Here is a 25,367-nt window from a genome sequence, read left to right as displayed (position 1 = left end):
AATTTATTTGGGTTGAATTTAAACAAACAAATTAAGTTGAACATTGCTCAATTTGTTTGTTTAAATTCAACACAAATAAATTGTTTGCAACAGCTTTGCATGCAACATTTTTTTCAGTGTAATGCTGGGTTTATATTACATTTATTTTTAAAATGGGTAGATTTGAGACCCAAGACCACAAAATCAGACTCAGTTGCATGGGTATAGTCAAACAAACAGTCAAAATAATACATTTCTTATGCCAAAATATCAAGATCATGTACCATGGAGACATTTTGTGATTTTTCTACTGTAAATAAATCACAACTCATTTTTTTAATTAGTGATGAGCTTTGCAAAGAACTTCATATAGACTATTTAAATGTCATTTTATCAGTATTTAGATTATTGTGAACACTCATAATCTAGATTTTCACATAGTTGTATCTCTGTCCAATCCTAACAAACCATACAGTGTAAAGCCTGTTTATGTATAAATCTCATTTCAAATAAAATTAACATTTTTGACTGCTTATATGGTCACATTTTTTAACAGAATGTGCAAATAAACTGTTTAAGAAATCTACAAACAATAGCTCTTATCTAGAAAATCTGTTTGCTTAGCATTTCTTTGCATGTTGGTTTGCATTTACAACTACACTGCAATAAATGCTTTTCTTACTTAGAGTTTGTCTTGTTTCCAGTCTAAATATCTAAAAATCATCTGCCAATGGGGAAAGTCAAATAGTCTTATGTCAAAAGGAAAAACAGGATTATTTCCTTTACCCCATTGTCAGATTATTTTGCTTGTTTTAATTAAAAACTCACTTCATTTTGACTCATTATTTCTGAAAACAAACCAATACTTTCGCGTGTCTTGAAAATTAGTCTTATTTGGAATAAAAGCAAGACAAAAAATCATCCAAGCTTTTTTTCGCAGTGTATTAGCGCAATACGCATTGCCAGGCAGATATCAGTAACATTACTGCGCAGTAAAAATGAGTAAATGATTAGTAGAAAGCAATGCCAGTGTGCATTACTGATCTCTCTCACACACAGACCATGCAGCGCATGTTGAAGTAAAAGAAGAAGAAGAAGAAAAGCCAGCATGTATAGAAAGCATATAAAGCGCTTGGAGAGGAGAAGGTGTCAGTGTGTGGGATCTCAGTGGTGGAGATGCTGAGTTCGGGGAGGGTCGACTTTGAGCTGACATTGAGAGTGACGGTCTGTGCTTCATGTAAGATCACTGGACGCGGATACTAGACGCAGGAGCTGCTCGTGTCTGTTTCCCCGTCTGTCCTTCAGCACCACCGCACTTTTGGACAGCACCAGGCGCCCGGACCCGCTCACCTTTACCCTCTGGATAACTCTTATTCTCCCTTTCTTCTTATTTTCCTCGTTTGACTTCATGGAGACATTTTGCACTGTTTTGGACAAGTGAAATTGCAAGCGCTCGAATTGGAGAGGAACCAGCGGATACGCGCCGCCACAAACCAAACTGGCTGGAAACCTGTTCCGGTGTAAGTACCTACATCACGTATGATTGATTTATAGCGTGCGTTTTTCGCATAAAAACACACGCATTCAAAAAATGCATGCATAAAGTTATTTGAGAAATGATAGATTGACTTTCATGCGTATTATGAAACGCATTGCTTGAGCGCGCGTCACATATTTTCTTCGAATGCACTGTGCGTAATTGGAAATATTATAGTTTCTTTCGTTCCAATCAGGATTGTAATCGAAAAATGTTGATTTGTTGTATTAAAAACATTTCGCAGATGCAAATGGACAGATTTGCGCGACTTTTTTTGTGCGCGCTTTTCAGCGCGGGCGCATTGACATCTGCGCGCACAGCTCTGGACGCGCCGCGCGCTTGGAGCTTCATTCATTTTAAATGTATGTAATCTACATAATAATCGACATAATAATCTTTTATTGCATTCATTGCAACTGTTTAAGTCAACTAAAGTAAGATCTATAATTTGAATTTTGTGTTAAAATTCACGCTTAAAATAATTAGAAATGAATAAGAAATGCAAACTAGAATATTTTGCAATAAATCGCACGGTTAAAGTTTTAGAAAACAAACAAAAAACGCAATTCAGATATTTAAAGTAAATAAATATGAACATGCGAGTTTTGTAGGCTTTCTAAAAATTAAATAAATCCATGCGTGCGCGCCCAACGCACGCGCCTAATTTATATTTTAATTCGCGTCCCATTTGATTTTCGTAAAATGTTTGTGCTGAAACAGCTATATCCAATGCACATATCTAAACCACCCCTCTCTCTCCTTCATTTCCAGGTCACTGTCAAGCATCATCGGCGTTTTTTGGCTGTAGTCGTTGGTTTACCGAACCGCGAAGCTGCTGTCTACGTGGACCGGTGCTGAACTCTCCCGTCCGACCGCCAGGACCAAACCCCGAGACATGGCCACGAACGGCACCAAAGCCTCCGATGGACACGTTTTAACAGAGGTGAACGAAGCGCCCACCGCCAACGACAAACCAAAAACTCTGGTGGTCAAAGTTCAGAAGAAAAAGGAACTTCCTGACAGGGAAACATGGCAGGGAAAATTTGACTTTCTTCTGTCTTGTGTTGGCTACGCCATTGGACTTGGCAATGTCTGGAGATTTCCTTATCTATGCGGAAAAAACGGAGGAGGTAAATGTATTTTCCACCTTCGAAAGAAAAGGAGATAAAAAATCATTGGAAGCGCAGAGACGGATTATATTTCAATGTGTCTGATTATGTTGCTCTTCTGTCTGTGTAGGGGCCTTCTTGATTCCTTACTTTTTGACCCTTATATTTGCTGGGGTCCCGTTGTTTTTTCTGGAAACGGCCCTCGGCCAGTACACGTCCATTGGTGGTCTCGGAGTGTGGAAACTTGCTCCTATGTTCAAAGGTAACAAACATATGGAGCATAAATAACCTCAGATTATTGCGCTAATTATTGCATTCATTACGCATGCACGCTATTTTCTGTGAATGCGCGAGAATATTCTTCCGCGAGTGTCGAGATCAGTTAATAACGCTGTGTTAATGAGCACAATATGATATGAAATAATAATTGATGTGACATAAATATGTCGATTCATAAAAAAATGACACCGGAAGTCTCGCACATTCAAATGATAAATAGCGCGCTAAAACACAGCCTGCACTAAAGCTTGTAAATGTCACTCATGCCAAAAAAGCACACACACACACACACAAACACACACACACAATATGAGATGAACTGTGCAGTTATTGTAGCGCACATATTTCCGTAGGTGTTGGCCTGGCTGCAGCAGTCCTGTCGTTCTGGCTTAACATTTACTACATTGTCATCATTGCATGGGCGATTTACTATCTGTATAACTCATTCACCACAGTAAGTACACGCTTCTCACTTGAGCTACACTGTGCAAAAAAAGCCTGGCTTCCACACAATGTTGTCCAGACACAAACTGATTAAGCTAACTGAATGACTTTTACACATTTAAGTGGGTTGAACATAAAAAAATTAAGTTGTCCCACAAAAAATACCTCAAGAATTGGGTTGATTCAGCTCATTTTAGATAAGCAGTTTGAGCAAACAGCTAAAATCTGAGCTAAAATCCCTAGAACTGCACATTCAGACGCTCTCTAAAATGTTTTCAGGAGCTCCCCTGGAAATCTTGCGACAACCCTTGGAATACGGACAAATGCTTCTCCAACTACAGCATGGCGAACATCGGGAACATGACCAGCGCCGTGGTGGAGTTCTGGGAGTAAGAGCCGATTTCTGTGAAAAACTCTGGAGTTTGGTATTCCAGCGACACGCACACACTCCTCTTTTGTGCCGGGCTGTGTAAAAGAGCCACTGTTGTCGCTCAGAAATGCAGCTATTGTCCCATTTTCTCTGGCAAACATGCCCAGCTGAATGTTTTGCATCTACAATTAGCCCGGCTCTATTGCAAAGCATTTATGTGCTGGCGGATATTCATTAATTCTGCATGCTCTAATGGTGTTCATTCTGCTTTTCTTGTCTAGACGTAACATGCATCAGCTGACGGACGGCCTGGAGAAGCCGGGCGAGATCAGACTGCCTTTAGCTATAACACTGGCCATCGCTTGGGTCCTGGTCTATTTTTGCATCTGGAAGGGTGTAGGATGGACTGGAAAGGTATGAGGCTTGTGCAAAGGCAATTTCAGATTTAGGTCTGCGGTCGAGGCTTCAAATGGGAATGAGAATCCCCCCCCCCCCCCCCCCCCCTCCCCCCCGCCCCAAATAAAAATTCCAATCAACAATACACAAATAAGGATAAGCTTTTAATGCATTAAATAGACACTGCTTTTCTTAATAATTAATAAATTACATTTTTTGTAGTGTAAATTTCTAAAATTGCGTTCAGATTAAATCAAGATATTTTTTGTAGGTATAAAGTCTAAATAATTAGGTAAAAAAATGTCTTGTTTTCAGAAAAGGAAGAAAAAACCCTCAAAATTAAGCAAAATAAGCCTGTTTTACTGCAGATTATCTTTATTATAATTCTTTTATTTTGACTTTTTTCATGAAAAGGCTACGAATGTTCTTGTTCGAATGCAGTTTTGGGATTTAGGCCTACGGTTGAGGATTGGGGATGAGAATCAAGGCTTCTGCACACAACACCACTCCCAAAGGACAACTCTAATCATCAATAAACACTTAAACACTTGCTTTTAATCCATTAAATAAAGATAGAAATGCAAAAATAAATAGATAATTTCCTTACTTAGAGGTTTAGTCTTGTTTCTATTCTTTATCCTTCAGTCAAGATGCATTTTATAGACAAGTAAAAAACATTATCTGGTTTTCAGAAAATAATCAGTCAAGATTTTCATCCAAATAAGCAAAAGAATTTCCTAAAAAGAGGTTTATTTGGATCAATTTGCTTGTTTTATAAAGAAAATCACTTAATTTTAGCTCATTATTTCCGAAAACAAGACTATATTTTTTACTTGTCTAGAAAATGCTTCTTGATTTAAGAATTTTTAGATTTGGATTAGAAACAAGACAAAAACTCCAGACAAAAATCTTTTTTAAATCATTTTAATTTATTTTTTAATCAACAATAAACACTTAAGCACTTGCTTTTAACACAATAAATAAACACAAAAAAGTAAAAAGAAGGGATTTTCTTAATTATGTTGGCCTTTTCTAGTGTAAATATCTCATATTAAATATCTGCGTTTTATGGTAAAAAAAAAAAAGTCCAACATAACATTTAATTTTCAGAAAACAAAAAACAAAAACACAAAAAAAAAGCAAAATAATCTGTCAGCAGTGTAAGCAAAATAAGCCTGTTTTTTTAGATTATTTTACTTACCACACTGGCAGATTATTATTATTATTATTATTATTATTATTATTATTATTATTATTATTATTATTATTATTATTATTAGCATTATTATTTAATTTAGACTTTTTTCAAAAGGTTACAAATGTTCTTGTGCAAATACAATTTTGGGATTTACACTGTATGGTAGAGGATTGGGGATAAAAATCAAGGCTTCTGCACTTGCTTTTTATTACATTAAATGAACATATAAATGCAAAAAAATAAAAATAATAATAATAATAATAAATGATTTTCTTACTTAGAGGTTTTGTCTTGTTTCTATTCTTCATCCTTCTTCATATGCATTATATAGACAAGTAAAAAAATGTCATTTCTTAGAAAATAAAGTCAATATTTTCATTCAAATAAGCAAAATAATCATCCAAATAAACCTCTTTTTAGATTATTTTGCTTGTTTTAAGAAGAAACTCACTTCATTTTGACTCATTGTTTCTGAAAACAAGACAATACATATGTTTACTTGTCTAGATGCTTCTTGTTTTAAGACTTTTTAGAAAGTTGAATAAGAAATAAGACCAAAACTCAAGACAAAAAGCATTTTTTATTTATTTTATTCATTTTTATCAACAATAAACACTTAAACACTTGTTTTTAATACATTAAATAAAAAAGTTTTAAAAGTGTTTTTCTTAATTATATTGTTTTATTTTCTAGTGTAAATTTCTAAAAATGCATTCAGATTAAATCAAGATACATGTTATAGTAAAAAAGAAATAGAAGTTTAGAGTTTATGTGTTTCTTGTTTTCAGAAAAGGAAAAATATAAAAAGATTTTGCATGTCAAAATTGAGCAAGATTTTCATTAAAATAAGATAAATAATCTGCCAGTGGGTTATGCAAAATAAATCTGTTTTTTTAGATTATTTCGCTTACCACACTGACAGATTATTTAGTTTGTTTTAAATTTTGACGTGTTTTTTTCTTTCTTTCTGAAAACAAAACAGTGTTTACTTATTGATTTAAGAACCTTTTGATAACTGGATGAGAAACACAGCAAGGAAGGTTGGTCACTTACACAAACAAACAAACAAACAAACAAACAAGCAAACAATAATTGAAAGTATAAAAAATGAGAATGCTCTTTCCAGATTTCCTCGAAGCTCGTCATCATTAAAGGAGGTTTAAAGCTGTTCTCTGAGAAACCTGAGCTTGCAAAAACATTGAATTTGAGTAATACGAGAATTCTTCATGAATTCTGACTCGTTTTTATTTGTTTTATTTCAATTAAATGTTAGTTTTGTGATTTTATTTTTCAATAAAACATTAAAAAGTGAAATAATGCAGATTTATTTCCCCAACTTTATCACTCATATTTATCAAGGGGAGCAAATGTCTAAATATATATATATATATTAATTTTCTTTTCGTCTTAGTTCTTTTAATAATCTGGGGTCGCCACAGCAGAATGACACACCAATTTATCCAGCAAATGTTTTATGCAGCGGATGCCCTTCCAGGTGCAACCCATCACTGGGAAACACCCATACACACTCATTCACACACACTACGGACAATTTAGCTTACCCAATTCCCCTATAGCGCATGTTTTTGGACTTTTGGGGGAAATCGGCGAACCTGAAGGAAACCTACGCCAACACGGGGAGAACATGCAAACTCCACACAGAAATGCCAACTGACCCAGCCGGGACTCGAACCAGCGACAAAGTGACAAAAATAATAATAATATTGCATATGAACACATAAGGGAATAACAATCAGCACAATATGCCAACAATAGGGAGGCACGGTGCCTCACAACAAGAAGGTCGCTGGTTCGAGTCCTGACTGGGCCAGTTGGCATTTCTGTGTGGAGTTTGCATGTTCTCCATGTGTTGGCATGGGTTTCCTCCGGGTGCTCTGGTTTCCCCCACAGTCCAAACACATGTGCTATAGGGGAATAAGTATAGTTGGCCGTAGTATATGTGTGTGTGTGTGAATGAGTGTGTATGGGTGTTTCCTAGTACTAGGTTGTGGCTGGAAGGGCATCCGCTGCGTAAAACATATGCTGGAATAGTTGTCAGTTCATTCCACTGTGGCAACCACTGATCCATAAGAGACTAAGCTGAAGGAAAATGAATGAATGCATCAATACACACAATGAAAAAAATGGTTCACTGGATTCACTGGAAGGTAAGTGGTTGCGAACAATTTATATGGGCTGAATTTAAACGAACAAATTAGATTTAGTAACGTTCAACTTCATTTGTTTTTTTAAATTTAGCCCAAGTTAAAATTTTGTAACCACTCACCTTAAAAAACATTTAGTAAATCCAAAGAATCATTTTTTCAGTGTATTATTACACAAAGGAAAAAAGTCAATATTAAAATTAATAGCTATGAATATATTAGCATAGAAACGACACATTTTTTTTGATTGCCCCCCGAGTCAAGCAAGTCCAGAACCGATGAGACTGAAGAGAATAATGAAAACTCGTCACACTTCGATGAGCTTCCATTTCTAGAGATAAAATCAGTATCTCATGATATCAAAGCAAACCTGTGAGTGTGTGTGTGTGTGTGAGTGTGTGTGTGTGTGTGTGTGTGTGTTTGCGTGTTTCTCAAGGCTGTTAATGTTTGTTTCAGGTGGTTTATTTCTCCGCCACATACCCGTATTTCATGCTCTTTATCCTGTTCATCCGTGGAGTGACTCTGCCGGGGGCCAAAGAGGGCATTTTATTCTACGTGACGCCCGAGTTCAGCAAACTGAAGGAATCAGAGGTACAGCAGTGTGTAATTAGCATACAGTAATGAACGTGTGTGTTTGGAGCACGGTTATTTTAGTAAACGAAGACTAGACTAAGACTAAACTATAAATGAAACTACTGAACTGTTAACTGAAATAAAAATGAAAAGAAGGAAGAATTGACAATAAATGAAAAACTAACACTAAAATATTCATAAATGCAGCAACACCAAAGCTCCAAATTATACATTTATTAACTTAAAAAGGCTAAGACTAAGCGTTTGACATTTGAAGCATACCGGCTCTTCATCAGACAAAACAAAACTAAACTAAATTGATAAATAGTCACTGAAAATCTATCTGAAATAAAAAAGTACTTAGCAAAATTTATAATGGTTTTCAAGGAATAACATAAATAAAATATATTTAAAAATCACAATAAATGATACGACTAAACTGGCAACAGTCACTGAAAAACCAAACATTTTTCATCAACTGGAATAAAACAAAATTACAGTAAATTAACAACAATCGCTGAAAACTGCAACACTTCTGTTAACTGAAATAAACGATTAAAAACAAGTTCACAATAAATGATAAAACTAAACAAACTTGATAAATAATCACTGAAAATCTAACTGAAATCAAATATTATTTAGCAAAGCTAATTTCAGGAATATATTTTCAGGAATATCTGAAAGTATAAAAACATTACAGTAACAAAATAACAGCCACTAAACCATGCAACATTTTCATCAACTGAAATAAAATACGAAAAATATTTTTTAATTAAAATAAATGAAAATCTAAAACTAAAAATTAAATGAAAAATAAAAAAAATCACAATAAATAAAAAATTTGAATAAATAAAACAAACAACTGTCTATTAAAAACATTTTAGTTATCTGAAATAAAATAGAAAAAAACTACAATAAACGTAATACTAAAGCCACTGGAAAATTCAGCTTTTTTCGTTTGCTGAAATAAAACTAGAAATTCACAATAAATGAAAAGCTAAAACTAAAGAAATTCACAACAGACACAAAATATATTCAACATTTTAATTAACTGAAATAAAAAAATACAATAAACAAAAAACTAAAACTAAACAAAACTGATAGTTACTGAAAATCTTACTGAAATTAAATAATAATTAGCAAAAGAAACAATTTTTTATTTCAGAATTAATAATTCTTCATTCTGTGGCGTAAAATCTGCTGCTGTTTAGAGAAACACTAGTAGGTGGCGCCAAACACAGTCCATGTGCATGAGTAAATACAAAAAACATCAAGTTTATATTTTCATATTTTCATTTATATGTTTATATTTTATTTTAATTATTATTTTACTAAAATACAAATGTTCTGAAATATTTATTTTATATGCAAATAATTGTGATTATTCATTTGAAAGCACTAATATAAACATAAGACATGCAACTTTTCTTCATTTGCCAAAAAAAATTGTAAATTACAATTGACTATTTATTTACTCTCTGAAGTGTTTCCAAACCTTTCAGAGTTTCTTCTAAGACTATAAGTTCTTTCTTCTAACACTATAAGTCATTTTTGTGTTCAACATCAAGAACATCAAGTTTCTTTCTTCTAATAAACAAACAAGAAGATATTTTTTCCAAGAATGCTGAAAACCGGTAACCATTGACTTCCATAGTAGGAAAAACAAATAGAAGTCAATGGTTAACGGTTTTCCTCAAAATATATATTTTTTGTGCTCAACAGAAGAAACAACATCAAGTTTTTTTTTTCTAATTAACACAAAAGAAGATATTTTGAAGAAAGCTGAAAACCGGTAACCCCTGACTTTCATAGTCAACAAGTGGAAGTCAATGGTTACCGGTTCTCAGAAGAAAAAAAATCAAACAATAATAATGACACGAAATGATGAAAGAATTTTTCTATCCCTTTAACAGAACATGTGAAAATAATATCAAAAACAAAAAACTGATTAAAAATGCTAACCTGTTTATTAAATGCTCCAAACGTACACTATAATTTAAGGGACAGTTCACCCAGAAATGAAAATGTACTGTCTATTTACTCACCATCAAGTGTTTCCAAACATTTATTAATTTTAGTTGAATACTAAAGAATATTTTTGGAAGAAAGCTGAAAGTCAGTAACCATTGACTTCCATAATAAGAAAAACAAATGGAAGTGAATGGTTACCAGTTTTTTCCAGAATATATATATATATATATACATACAGTTAAAGTCAGAATTCCCCCCCCCCCCTTTGAATTTTTCTTCTTTTTTAAATATTTCCCAAATGATGTTTAACAGAGCAAGGAAATTTTCACAGTATGTCTGATAATATTTTTTCTTCTGGAGAAAGTCTTATTTGTTTTATTTCGGCTAGAATAAAAGCAGTTTTTAATTTTTTTAAATCCATTTTAAGGTCAATATTATTAGCCCCTTTAAGCTATATTTGTTTTCGATAGTCTTCAGAACAAACCATCATTATACAATAACTTGCCTAATTACCCTAACCTGCCTAGTTAACCTAATTACCCTAGTTAAGCCTTTAAATGTCACTTTAAGCTGTATAGAAGTGTCTTGAAGAATATCTAGTCTAATATTATGTACTGTCATCATGACAAATATTAAATACATCAGTTATTAGAGTTATTAACACTATTATGATTAGAAATGTGCTGAAGAAATGTACTCTGTTAAACAGAAATTGGGGAAAAAATAAACAGGGGGGCTACTAATTCTGTCTTTAACTGTATAATAGATTTGGAATATTAACATTAACAGATTTGGAACATGTAAGTTAATGATGACAGAATTTAATCGACAACTTAAACTAATTGTAAAAATGCTAAACATTAATAACCTGTTGATCAAATATTAACTGTGTGAATTCTCCGTCAGGTGTGGCTGGACGCCGCCACGCAGATCTTCTTCTCGTACGGTCTGGGTCTGGGCTCGCTCATCGCCCTCGGGAGCTACAACCCCTTCAACAATAACGTTTACAAGTATGCGGCAACTGTAAGATTTATTAAAGGCCATTCAAATGATGTCTTTAATTTAATCTGTACAGAGCAGAGCTGAAGTGCACTAGATGTTTAGCAGGGTGAACGACGACTGATTGAGTGAACTCGTTTTCCGTCTGCTTCTCAGAGACTCCATCATCGTCTGCTGCATTAATTCCTTCACCAGTATGTTCGCCGGATTCGTCATTTTCTCCATCGTTGGTTTCATGGCGCACATCACAAAACGACCCATCGCAGACGTGGCGGCATCAGGTGACCATCAGGGATTCAGATCTATTACTGATAATACCTGAAGCACACAGGGATTTAGTATTTGCAGTCGAAGTCCAAATTATTCGCCCTCCCGTGATTTTCTTCTTCAAATATTTCCCAGATGATGTTGAACAGATTCAGGAAATTTTCACAGCATTTCCTACAATATTTTTTCTTCCGGAGAAAGTCTTATTTGTTTTATTTCAGCTACAATAAAAGCAGTTTTTAATTGTTTTAAAGCCATTTTAAGGTCAATATTATTAGCCCCTTCAGCAATATTAGTTTTGGATTGTCTCCAGAATAAACCACTGTTATACAATGACTTGCCTAATTACCCTAACTTTACCCTAATTACCCTAGTTAAGCCTTTAAATGTCACTTTAAGCTGAATACTAGTGTCTTGAAGAATATCTAGTCTAATATTATTTACTCTCATCATGACAGAGAAAAGAGTTCAGTGTTAATCTAATCACACACACACTGAAACAGTGCTGAGAATTACAGACTGGAGTAGTGTGTGTGTGTGTGTGTGTGTGTGTGTGTGTGTGTGTGTGATCAGGGTTACAGCTGAACTTTGGTGGAAGGTGGATCTCTATCCTAGTGTGTGTCTCAATCAGCTCTCGAGGTCATTCATCAGCATTTATAGTAATCTAATGGAATGTGTGTGTGTGTGTGTGTGTGTGTGTGTGTGTGTGTGTGCAGGGCCGGGACTGGCGTTTCTGGCGTACCCTGAGGCCGTCACTCAGCTGCCGATCTCTCCACTCTGGGCTGTGCTGTTCTTTTCCATGCTGCTCATGCTGGGCATCGACAGTCAGGTAAAACACAGACACACACACACACATGCATGCACACATACACACATGCATGCACGCACACACAGACACTCATGCACACAGACACACACAACTGCATGGACACAAACACACATGCAGATGCACGCACACACAAAGTCACGTGCACACACAGACACTGACACAGGCACACACGCACACACACATGCTTGCGCACACACAAACACGCACACACACATATGCATGCACACACACATTCACGCACACACATGCATGCACGCAAACACACATGCGTGCACGCACACAGACACGTACACACACACATAGGCATGCACAGACACACATGCATTTAAACATGCATGCACAAATGCACATGCACAGAGACACACACACAGATATACAACATGCTGATATACACCAAGATACACAACAATTACTGATATACAACATGCACTCATTCCAGATCTGATTGATTATTGTGTTATCAGAGAAAGACACACATACACACACTCATGCTGGTACGCACACAAGCAGATACACACACACACACACACACACATTTTTTATTCTTTGTTTTATTCTTATATTGTGGGTTGTGTGTTGTGTTGTGTGTAGTTCTGTACAGTGGAGGGCTTCATTACAGCTCTGGTGGATGAATTTCCACGAGCTCTGCGAGGAAGAAGAGAAATCTTCATCGCTGTGGTCTGTCTGGTGTCGTATTTGATCGGCCTGTCCAACATCACACAGGTGAAGAAATACACTCATATTGCTCATATTTCACATTACACTGCATTTCATCATAAAGCTGTGTGTGTGTGTGTGTGTGTGTGTGCGTGTGTATGTATGTGCAATGGCTGTAAGGTAAAAATACAGTAAGAGCAGATCGAGAGCTCTTGAAGTTGAATTAAGCAGATCATCTACATTTGCTGTGGTTTGCAGTGACTCTGAAGTGGTCAGACTATATAAAACACATACTGTTATATAAAATATTGAAGAGGCTTGGACACACTGCAAAAAAATATAATAAATATAATATAATATAAAATAATAATAATAATAATAATAATAATAATAATAATAAAAATATAATAATAATAATAAAAATATAATAATAATAATAATAGAAATATAATAATAATAATAATAATATAATAGTAATAGTAATAATAATAATAATATAATAATAATAATAATAATAATAATAATAATATAATAGTAATAATAATAATAATAATAATATAATAATAATATAATAATATAATAATATAATAATAATAATAATAATAATAATAATAATAACAATAATAATAGATTAAATGAATAATTAATTAAAAATCTGCACTAATTTATTGTTAAATGCATAATAGTAATTAGCAGTAAATAATGTATTTTAATAACAAAAATCTCTCTAATAATTGTTATTGTATATCATTTTATATCATTGTTATACTTATTTTGAATAGTTATTTTATAAAAGGGTTTTGTTCCTTTAGCGTTCTTGTTCTGTCCTCTAAAATTCAGCAGTTTAAACATCTGTAAAAGATATTAAGGAAAGAAAGACAGAAAAAAGAAAGAAATTTTATTCATTCATTCATTCATTTTCTTTTTGGCTTAGTCCCTTTATTATTCTGGGGTCGCCACATTATCATTATTTAATTAAATATTGAATTATTTATTTTATTACATAATTAAATAATAATAAAATAAAACCAAGTTTTTTAAGCAAAAACATTCTTAATTTTGATGTATTTTGAAGAAAACATGACATGTTCTTTCTGAGAAGCAAGTAATTTTGCTTCTCAAGTAAATGCATGTTGATCTAATTGATTTATTATCATTTTTCCAGTCTGTCATAATAACCACCATAGTATATAGGAGGTAACATGGAAATACACACAAGAAAGTGCACTAAAGCAAGTAATTGAAATGAACAGCAATTATTACCACATAAAACACCACAATGTACAACAATAACTACAAAATACAATATATATATATATAATCTCTCACATTTTGTGAAGTCATAACATGTCATAAGCAAACAAACTAACAAATGAATTTTTTTGCAAATTTGAAATATAAATGTTTTTTATAAATAAATGAATAATAAAATAAATAAATCTTAGATAAATTAATAGAAAGAAAACAAACAAACAAACAAACAATCTCTTTCCCACATTTTGTGAAATGTTATATTACTACATAAACAAACTAACAAATAAGATATTTTGCAATTTTGATACATGGACATTTAAATAAATAAATAAATAAAATAAAATACAGTTAAATAATTAATTAGATAGATAGATAGATAGATAGATAGATAGATAGATAGATAGATAGATAGATAGATAGATAGATAGATAGATAGATGGATAGATGGATAGATGGATAGATAGATAGATAGATAAAGTAGATAAGGTAGATAAAGTAGGCGTTTCATTCAGAAAGATGGAGAAAAGGGTTTGGGGAAAGTTATTACAACCTAGCAGACTCCTCCTGCTCACTATTTCTGTTTGTTGACAAAACTGACAGCTGGAGGGGCGTGGTTAAGTATGTTAGCCACACCCAATACCTCAGACAGACCTAATCTGAGAATTTGACTGGAAACAAACAGGAAGTGCATTTGCAGTCTTCGATTAAAGATTACAAGAGCAAACTACTGTTTATCCTCTTAATGACATGCACAGAGAAACTGTTCACCACAGAACTAGCAATGTGAGCTAACAAAATCTATTTGATAGTTTTGATTTCATGTGGACTTTAATTGTGTTTATCTTGTGTGGACAGGGCGGTCTGTATGTGTTCAAGCTCTTCGACTATTACTCTGCCAGCGGGATGTGTCTGCTGTTCCTCGTCTTCTTCGAGTGCATCTCCATATCCTGGTTCTACGGTAATTGTGCTTAAATATATAAGATAATCTATTAATTTGCATGCAGGTAGATATATGGTGGTATACTGTATGCTATTACATAAATGACATGCAAGTTCCTATATGGATTTCACATTTATAAATATGTCATATATGCAACATATTATATATATTTAAATATTACAAAAATGGTAGATATTTTTTCACCCATTGGAATTCCAAACATGCACATATATAAAAGATTGCTTATATATATATATATATATATATATATATATATATATATATATATATATATATATATATATATATATATATATATATATATATATATATATATATATATTATACATATAAATGTGGCAGAAAATTTTCATGCTCTTTTGCATGCAGATTAATGCAGATTATTATCTGTTAGATGACAATATATGCAAATTACATATTCGACAGACAAGTTTATTTTTATATATCACATGTGCAACATATATTTTTAATTGATGAACTAAATTGGCTGTAGTGTATTTGTGTATATGTGAATGTGAAAGTGTATGGGTGTTTCCCAGTACTGGGTTGCAGCTGGAAGGGCATCTGCTGTGTAAAACATATGCTGGAATAGTTGGTGGTTCATTCCACTGTGGTGAGCCCTCATAAATCAAAGACTAAGCCAAAGGAAAATGAATAAATTAATGAATATTTATCATTATTTTTAACACATATGTACAGATTTGTAACTCCAATAGTTGAAATAATTATCAAAACTTCAATTTTTGCAATATTTTTAATTATATGTTCAAATATAACATATTTTATATATGCAAAATACACATTTGAACTTGGTTGAATGTCATATGTGTAATTTGCAAATATTTCCTTACATCAGATTTGTATGTGGGCCAAGCAGTGTTAAATTTAACATCCATTTTTAAAAACTGCATATCGCCAAATATAATTATTCAACGCCATAAAGATTTAAAGGGCACCTATTATGCAAAAATCACTTTAATAAGGAGTTTAAACACAGTTGTGTGTCGGTGGTGTGTGAATATCTCCAGCTCCTAATAGTAAAGATGAATTAATTGTATTTGTTATAATCAGACTTGATAAAAACAGTCTGCAGAAACACTTTGATTGACATTCTCCCTTTGTACGTGTCATCAGAGGGGGAAAGTCCCACCCACAAGTGACCATCTCCTCATTAGCATACAATGTTTTAGTCAGATTTTTTTAAGTGTCACTATACTGACACACAGGCATCTGTAGCTCCGCCCTCTTCTGAAAAGAGCCCAATCTCATTTAAATTTAAAGCGACAGTCACCAAAACGTCACGATTAGAATCAAAGCCTAAAAGTGTCAGTTTCAGAGAGTTAGAAAACATTATTTGTGTGCTATTTTCAGCTGAAATGTCACTACACACACTCTAGAGACATCAGAGACTTATTTTACATCATAGGTAAAATGGGTCCCTTTTGAACCCACATGGTGAAGAATAACCGACGTCATCATTTTTATTTTTGAGTGAACTGTCCCTTTAATAATTTGTTTGCATTTAATTCCCCTCACTAGCAGGCGTAATGCGTAACGCATGCTAATGATTATCAGAGATCTTCATAATTCATGCTAATCTCGGTGCCAGACTCATTTCCACACTCAGTTGATTTGACTGAATGTGAACCTGCAGAATCTTAATTGTTGTGCGTGGCAGGCCTGATTATGCAAACGACTGCGCGATCCTCCATTTGCATTTATGAAGAGGCATCGCAGGCCTCCAGCCGGCTGTACTACACACGCAGTACTGCATTTACACTCTTTATATTGTTTTTTTTGCAGGTGTCAATAAATTCTATGGCAATCTAGAGGAGATGATCGGATACAAGCCGTGCATTTGGTGGAAGCTGTGCTGGGTGGTGTTCACTCCACTGATCGTGGCGGTAGGTGCATTTATTGCGTGCTTTAAAAAAGTGTATTATGTTTTGCAACAAAGACGATGAACATACAGTAGGTTTAACAATAAACATGAGGAAGCTCAACAAAAGCACAAACCGCACTGCTTTTCTTAGTCTTATTAGTGATGTGCATTGCAAAAGAACTTCATATTGACTATTTAAAAACGTGGTTCTCTCAGTATTTTGATTTTATTTAAATCCTCAGATTCTGGATTTTCACATAGATGCATCTCTGTCCAATCTTAACAACCATGCATCAATGTTAAGCCTATTTATTTGTAATAAATAAAATTTGCATTTATGACTGATTTTGTGGTCACATTTTAGAACTGAATCTGCAAATATATTATTTAAGAAATCTTATTCTTATCTTATCTTATCTTATCTTATCTTATCTTATCTTATCTTATCTTATCTTATCTTATCTTATCTTATCTTATCTTATCTTATCTTATCTTATCTTATCTTAATCTAATTCAGTTTGAACTGCAGCAGATCGTCTTGACCATGTCTACAAGCCTAAATGCATTGAGCTGCTGCCATGTGATTGGCTGATTAGAAATTTGCGTTAAACAGCAGTTGGACAGGTGTACCTAATAAAGTGTAAATATCTAATAGATATCTAAGTCTTCTGAATACATATTTATCTCAGTTTTTTAGTTTCTTTCATGTAGGAATAGTAAGAGATCAAAGTCCATTTACTGTCACGCTTTATGGGACCATTTACAGTTACATATGTAAACCATAATATTGGTACTGCGGCAAATTTATTATTATTATTTGTTTTACTGAAAGCTAATTCTTTGAGATATCAACTTCAAATTTGAAATATAATTTGTTCAGACTTTTAGCTTCGATTTTTGTGTCAAATCTGGCCTCAAACAGCTGTTAGACTTATTATTTCTTATTGTTACTTATTACTGAGAAACCCGGGTCCATTGGCGTGAGATGGCATTGTGGGGGGTTACTGCCTCTTTATATTTTGTGAGCTGCAGATCCTGACAGATTGTTTGTTTGTTGTGCATTAGGGAGTGTTTCTGTTCAGCGCCGTTCAGATGGTCCCGCTCACCTTGAACAATTACGTGTTCCCGAAATGGGGGCAAGGCGTGGGCTGGTGCATGGCACTGTCCTCCATGGTCCTCATTCCCGGATACATGGGCTACATGTTCCTCACCCTCAAGGGCTCATACAAAGAGGTAATGCGGACATACCTGTGCCCAATGTTAACAAGCATGAATTTGGATTTTAATGACGCATTAGTAAATGTTGAACTATGATATTATTGAATTGAATTGATTTATTATATTATTATTATATTAATAAGTGCTGTACAAGTATCGTTCATACTTAGTTCATGCTAGTAAATACATTAACTAATGAAACCTTATTGTAAAGTGTAATATTATTAGTATTATTATTAAGAAGCTTATGTTAGTAAATGAAGACTGAAACTATTCACCATTTTCATTAACTGAAGTATATATATAAAATATATAAAGACAAATATATAAAAAAATCCACAATAACTGAAAAACTAAACAAAACTAACATTGATCACTGAAAAATGAATTAATTTTGTTAACCGTAATGAAGTATTAAAAATTACCGTAAATGAAAGACTAAAACTAAACAAAACTGATGACAGTCACTGAAAGATTACACATTTTTGTTAGCTGTAATAAAGTACTAAAAAATACAATAAGCGAAAAACTAAAATTAAATGAACCTGACAATGGTCACTGATAAACAAATAAACATTTTAGCTAATTAAAATAAATTAAAAAATACTCCCAATAAATGGAAAAACTACAACTAAACAAAACTAACAACAATCACTGAAAATCAAAACATTTTCGGTAACTGAAATAAAATAAAAAGTCACAATAAATGAAACACTAAAGCTAAATGAAACTAACAACAATCACTGAAAATCTAAACATTTTCCTGAGCTAAAATAAAACAAAAATTCACAGTAAATTAAATACTAAACCTAAACGAAACTAACAACGATCCCTGAAAAAAAAACATTTTCCCGAGCTAAAATAAAGCAAAAATTCACAATAAATGAAACACTAAAGCTAAACGAAACTAACAGCGATCACTGAAAAGTGAAACAATTTTGCTAACTGAAATAAAATTAAGATTCATCGTAAATTAAATACTAAAGCTAAACGAAACTAACAATGATCACTGAAAAACAAAACATTTTCGTGAGCTAAAATAAAACAAAAATTCACAATAAATGAAACACTAAAGCTAAACGAAACTAACAATGATCACTGAAAAACAGAACATTTTCGCTAGTTAAAATAAAATAAAAATTCACAAAATCTACAACTGAACAAAACTTCGAAACGAAACGAAACTAACATCGATCACTGAAAAACAAAACATTTTCCCGAGCTAAAATAAAACAAAAATTCACAGTAAATTAAATACTAAACCTAAACGAAACTAACAGCGATCACTGAAAAGTGAAACAATTTTGCTAACTGAAATAAAATTAAGATTCATCGTAAATGAAATACTAAAGCTAAACGAAACTAACAGCGATCACTGAAAAACAAAACATTTTCCCGAGCTAAAATAAAACAAAAATTCACAGTAAATCAAATACTAAACCTAAACGAAACTAACAACGATCACTGAAAAACAGAACATTTTCGCGAGCTAAAATAAAATAAAAATTCACAATAAATGAAAAACTACAACTTAAAACTGACAATGATCACTAAAAAAACGGAACATTTTCATTAACTGAAATAAAGTAAAATTTCACAATAAAGGAAAAACTGAATCTGAAATTAAATAATAATTAGCAAAAATAAATTATAATTTGCAAAGCAGTCATTCTGTGGCATAAATCTGACCTGCGGCTGTTTATAGAAACACCAGTAGGTGGCGCCAAACACATCCGTCAACAGCACGATTGTATACCAAAACATCTATAAACATAAAATGCGCTTTATATTGTCTGCTTTTGCTAAAAACTAAAACTACATATACAGTATGATCTGTAATACGAAGATGTTTGCCTGAATCCACAATGTTTCTTTTTATTTGTTGCATTTGTGTGGTTTTTAGTTCTGTGTTTGTTCAAAAAATTGTTTTACTTTTATTACTAACAGGTTTGCACATGTTATTATGTGTTGCTCTTACAACTGGGACCGACGACAAGACTTTTGGCAGTGTAGAATAACTAAAACTGAAGCTAATAGAATAGAATAGATTTTATTTGTCATTGCACATTATGGAAGTACAACAAAACTATTATTCTCCATCAGGAAGAGGTGCCCATACAATCTAAACTACAATCTAAAACTAAACTGAAATCTGCTGCACATTAAAAAATTGACTCAAAATAAAAGGCCATTTAAAAATCTGTAATAACCTTGCAGCCAAGTCCTCAGCCACAGGTGCATCTGTCAGGAAACATGAAAGTCTCTCCTCTGTAATTGATTTGGATGGCGTGCATTATTAATGCAGATGTTCCAGCATGGGGTGAAGCATGCACTGCTCCTATTTCGTGGCTATTGGATGCGTTATAATTGCATCAATTAGCCTTCAGTTCTTGCTGTTGCTGGAGCATGCAATCAGAGACTGGGAGATTCCATGAAGCAAACGTCTGTCTCTGTTGCTGATTCAGGTTTCTGAGACGAGGCATTTGGAACAAAAAGACACAGAGCTTTAATAATGACACATTTAGACTGTGTGTGTCCTAACTACACACCACATGATGCAGCGACATGCGATGATAGACATCTTTTTTCATGATAAAATTTGTTTTTTGTTCGAACTATCTGTTATAGCAATGTGCAAAACACTTTGTATTTCTGGGTGGCACGGTGGCTCAGTGGTTAGCACTGTGGCCTCACAGCAGGAAGGTCGCTGGTTTGAGTTCCAGCAAGGTTAGTTGGTGTTTCAGTGTGGAGTTTGCATGTTCTCCCCGTGTTGGCGTGGGTTTCCTCCGGGTGCTCCGGTTTCCCCCACAATCCAAACACATGCACTATAGGGTGTATGGGTGTTTCCTAGTAGTGGGTTGCATCCGTTGCACAAAAAAAATGCTGGAATAATTGGTGGTTCATTCCGCTGTGGCGACCCCTGATAAGGGACTAAGGAAAAAGAATGAATGAATAAGTTTCTATATTTCGTCACGGCTGAACTACAGTATAAACTACTATGACTTTAATAACCTCAGCTGCAGATTATGTGCCTTATTCAGTGTTAAATGTGTCTAATGTGAGTTTGAAGACTGTTTTACGTGAGATTTATTGCTATACTGAAAGCAGAAGTCTGTCAATTTACCTCAGATTTTGAAAATAAAGTAACTAGCAAACATATAGTTTGAAAATTCACATTACTGTGACTCAGAATATTCATTTATTTTATTTTCAGCTTAGTCCCTTTATTAATCTGGGGTCGCTACAGCGGAATGAACCGCCAACTTATCCAGCATATGTTTTACGCAGCGGATGCCCTTCCAGCCGCAACCCAGTATTGGGAAACACCCACACTCTCTCATTCACACAGATACATACGGACAATTTAGCTCAACCAATTCCCCTATAGCGCATGTGTTTGGACTTGTGGGGGAAACCGGAGCACCTGGAGGAAACCCCCGCCAACACAGGGAGAACACGCAAACTCCACACAGACATGCCCACTGACTCAGCCGAGGCTCGAACTAGCGACCTTCTTGCTGTGAGGTCACAGCACTACCCACTGCCGCACTATCCTGACTTAGAATTACATCAGAGATTTCATTTGGAAATAATTAACCCTCTTGTTGACTTATGGGTCAAAAATGACTCGCAACATTTTAACAGTAGAAAAAAAAACTGTATTTTATTTTCAATCTTGAAGTTTGGTGACTTTTTTAATGACCCCAACATTGGAATTTTTTTTTTATGAAAGCTGAAGTCATTTAGGCTACAACTCTTGTTCTTTGGGTCAATTTTGACCCACCAGCTATAAATAAGACACACACACACACTACACACACACACAATAAGAAACTCTTGAATGCTGTCTTGCTAAACACCCCTTACACTCCTGCAGGTATTTTATCATGATAAAACACACTCTTAACTGTAGTGAGAGTGGAGTGTTGTCCACTGAGTGAACACTGATGAGGGAACACACATGAAGATCAGCTTCTTTCTTCATGAAAAACAGAAATTAAACTGATCTGCTCTATTTGAGGGATCTAGTGAAGACTGACCCTGGGTAGTGTATACAGACAATGAGAAGGTTAAATTATAAACCTCACCATTTGGTTGTGATTGCAGTGCACTATTCTTCTTCTGAATGTCTGCTATTTAAATGTTTCTGCCGTGTCGCGTCTGACAGGTTCACACTGGTGAAGTGAAAGATTAGCTTCTTGATTTGCTAATTGTGTACCAATCAAGATCCTGATTTACGCTCTCATGCATCAACGCATCCTGTTTGTCTCTCCTGAAATGCCCGCTGGTGATTCTCTTCCCTTATTTTGCAGCGCCTTCGGATAATGATCCAGCCCACGGCGGCAGCAGTGCGGACTCAGGAGAACGGGCCCGAACAACAACCTGAAAACCCGACTCCAGCCAACGACGAGGCCTACATTTAACCGTACTCCAGCAAGAGCCAATAAAAGCGTAATCACGGTTGATCACAACCAAGGACTTCCATGTCTAAAGTATATCCACCTACCTCCGAGGGAAAAACCAACCTGATTACAGTTTGACTCGTTTTGGTACATGGTCCAAAAAAAATCCAACAGCAAAACAAATCTAAGCTAAACCTGTGTTTCATATGCAAGATATTAGTAAAAGGGGTAAAAAAAAAAAAAAGAGATTTGGCATCCCAACGTAATTCCAACAGCACAGTGTTAATTTGATATTACATGTAATTAATGTATTAAAATATAAAAATACAGTTGTAGGTTAGAATCGAATTGTATCTGATTGTATCTGAAAAATATATAAATATATGAACATACATCTATATATATATATATATATATATCTATGAAAAGCAGGGAGTGCATTTAAAAAAAGGGGCAAGATTCAGACTATACACTTTTGGAGAGCGTTTCAATCCGTTCAGCCAAACCCTGAAGACAAGCACAAGACAACAAATATGGATTTGGGTTTACAAACGCCCCGGGGGGCAGCCGCAGGGGCAAATCGACGTCAAAAAAGACTGTTATTTTTTCCTTTTTCTTTTTTCTAAGACAAAAATAACTTTGTATGTGTTTTTTAGGATCATTTTAGTACGTGTTTTCTATGTAAGAGTAAGAAGGACCAAATTCATGTGTACGCTATACTGACAGGTCTGAACGCTGTTTTACGTCGCACCGAATCACCGCACAAAGTCATATTTTTGGGGCCGACGCACCCCGTGAGACCACTGTTAATCTGCTCAGCACATTTGCATGCCACTCCTCAGGAAAAATGGCGAAAGTGACCAAAATTTGCTCTCCTGGATCTGAAGCGATTATAGCTGTGAGCAGCAAACCATCAGTTCTGTCGTCTGTTGCCATGGTTTCAAGGGTCATTTTGTCAGACATCGTTGGCGAACCAGCACTCTGTGTGTGTGTGTGTCTGTGTGTGTCAGAAACAGACAGAGCCGTCGCTCCAACCAGAAAAACACACACAAACAAAACGTCACCCAAAAACGATGTTGCGTTGTTTTTAAAAACACACACACACAGGGCAATAATAAGTACTTTGCGTGGAATGATGTTAAGGAATATGCGTGTGTGCATGTGTGTGACGCAGAGAGAAGCGACTCTTTTATTTTACCGCCGTTTTTTTTAAAGAGAAAATAAAAGTCACTGACTGGTGAAAAGCACAAAGCTTTAAGTTCACAAAGCCACAAAGGGAATCTGAAAAACCAACACTGCTAGTTTGCTTCTCCGGCAGCTAAACGTGTGACAGAGATCTGGATTAATTAGTCGATTTATTCTGACGTCTGATGAAAACGTGCAATCAATCAAGAGTTTTTCGTGAAATTGTATAAATTTACCACTCATCAGATTTCTCTCTGAAACAATGTTGTAAAACTGTACCGTGTAAAAGTACCTGTGAATGTCCGTTTTGAGGTTTTTGTCTTGTTGAAGAACCTTATATTATTTGCTGTTTACTGCAATAATGCATCCATCTCAGAAACTAAAGCACATATCTTTCTGAAGTGTAAAAAAACAAAATAAAAAAAAGAAGAGTAATAATAACAAATGAATAACCACGACGGAAGATCATAAGAGAATAGATAATATGTCTAGTCAAACAAAATATTGTTTTGTATATTTCTAACTGTTTGGGCCTAATGTAAAATATTCTATGTAAAGAAAAAATATATATATAATACATGTCTTTAGATGGTGTTATAAAAAAAGCATGATTGCAATATGTTATATGATAAAAAAAATAAAGTATTATAGATTATAACATGCGCTTCATGTCTTGTGTTCAATAATCGATGCATTGCAATTATACATTTGGAGAAAGGCCAGTTCAAATGCAAAGATGCACTGGATGAAAACAATGTCATTTTTCATTACGAATATCTAAACAATCTTCGATTAGGATTTTAAATCTATTAGTGGCAACAGAAAAACAAACTTCACAGCAGGCACACAACGTCATTAATATTAGGTTCGATTTAGGTTGTGATGTAGGGTGACCAAAATTCAACATCCAGCCAGCGTCTAAAGACAACGTTATTTTGCAATTCAATAATGACATTAAATGACGATATTTGGTTATTTATAAGTTGTGTTGGAAAATGACCAAAATCCAACGTCAAGCCAGCATCTTAAACCAACGTCATATTGACGTCAAATACTGACATTTATTTGTGAGGCAACCATAATCCAACGTTAAATAGATGTTATATTGGTAGCATCCACACAACGTCAAGCTGTAACATCAGTAGATGTTGATCTTTGGTTAATTTTAGGTTGTGTTGGAAAGTGACCAAAATCCAACGTCAAGCCAGCATCTTAAACCAACGTCATATTGACGTCAAATACTGACATTTATTTGTGAGGTATGGCAACCATAATCCAACGTTTAATAGACGTTATATTGGTAACGTCCACACAACGTCAAGCTGTAACATCAGTAGACGTTGATCTTTGGTTAATTTTAGGTTGTGATGGAAAGTGACCAAAATCCATGACAACCTAAAAACAACCTAGTATCAACATCTAATGATGTTACAGCTTGTGTGTCGTTACCACGATGGCACTAGTGTCAGACTGATGTTGAGTTCTGACGTTAACCCGATTTTCATTTTCACCCAAAATGCAACATCCCACGACGTTGGGGTACAACGTTAATCTGACGTCATGTTAACTTCCTGTGCCTGCTGGGTTAATTCAATAGAAAAAAAACATATTATTTAATTCTAACTGGTAGATCTGGTTGTTTTTCCAGTAAGCAATAACTAATTTAATTTAAATAAAATGTTTATGATGAT

At 34.2% G+C, this 25,367-nt stretch overlaps 1 protein-coding gene across 1 annotated transcript; it reads left to right on the top strand.

Annotated features, from left to right (window-relative positions):
- Positions 1 to 1,011: 1,011 nt before the first annotated feature.
- slc6a1b (solute carrier family 6 member 1b) lies at positions 1,012 to 24,338 on the top strand. Its single transcript, XM_056467809.1, has 15 exons — positions 1,012 to 1,499; positions 2,288 to 2,646; positions 2,756 to 2,887; positions 3,258 to 3,358; positions 3,628 to 3,737; positions 4,000 to 4,132; positions 7,934 to 8,068; positions 10,928 to 11,031; positions 11,177 to 11,301; positions 12,004 to 12,116; positions 12,708 to 12,839; positions 14,883 to 14,985; positions 16,792 to 16,892; positions 17,936 to 18,103; positions 22,402 to 24,338. The coding sequence occupies exons 2-15, from the start codon at positions 2,412 to 2,414 to the stop codon at positions 22,510 to 22,512; spliced, it is 1,803 nt and encodes a 600-aa protein (XP_056323784.1). The 5' UTR covers positions 1,012 to 1,499; positions 2,288 to 2,411; the 3' UTR covers positions 22,513 to 24,338.
- The last annotated feature ends 1,029 nt before the right edge of the window (positions 24,339 to 25,367 follow it).

This window comes from Danio aesculapii, chromosome 11 (assembly GCF_903798145.1).
Source record: "Danio aesculapii chromosome 11, fDanAes4.1, whole genome shotgun sequence".
NCBI lineage: Eukaryota > Metazoa > Chordata > Actinopteri > Cypriniformes > Danionidae > Danio > Danio aesculapii.
This window is presented reverse-complemented; position numbering and strand designations above follow the sequence as displayed.

Coding starts and splice junctions, on each gene's coding strand:
- slc6a1b (XM_056467809.1), top strand. CDS start 2,412: ATGGCCACGAACGGCACCAAAGCCTCCGATGGACACGTTTTAACAGAG. Junction 2,647..2,755: donor ATGCGGAAAAAACGGAGGAG/GTAAATGTATTT, acceptor CTGTCTGTGTAG/GGGCCTTCTTGATTCCTTAC. Junction 3,738..3,999: donor GCCGTGGTGGAGTTCTGGGA/GTAAGAGCCGAT, acceptor TTTCTTGTCTAG/ACGTAACATGCATCAGCTGA.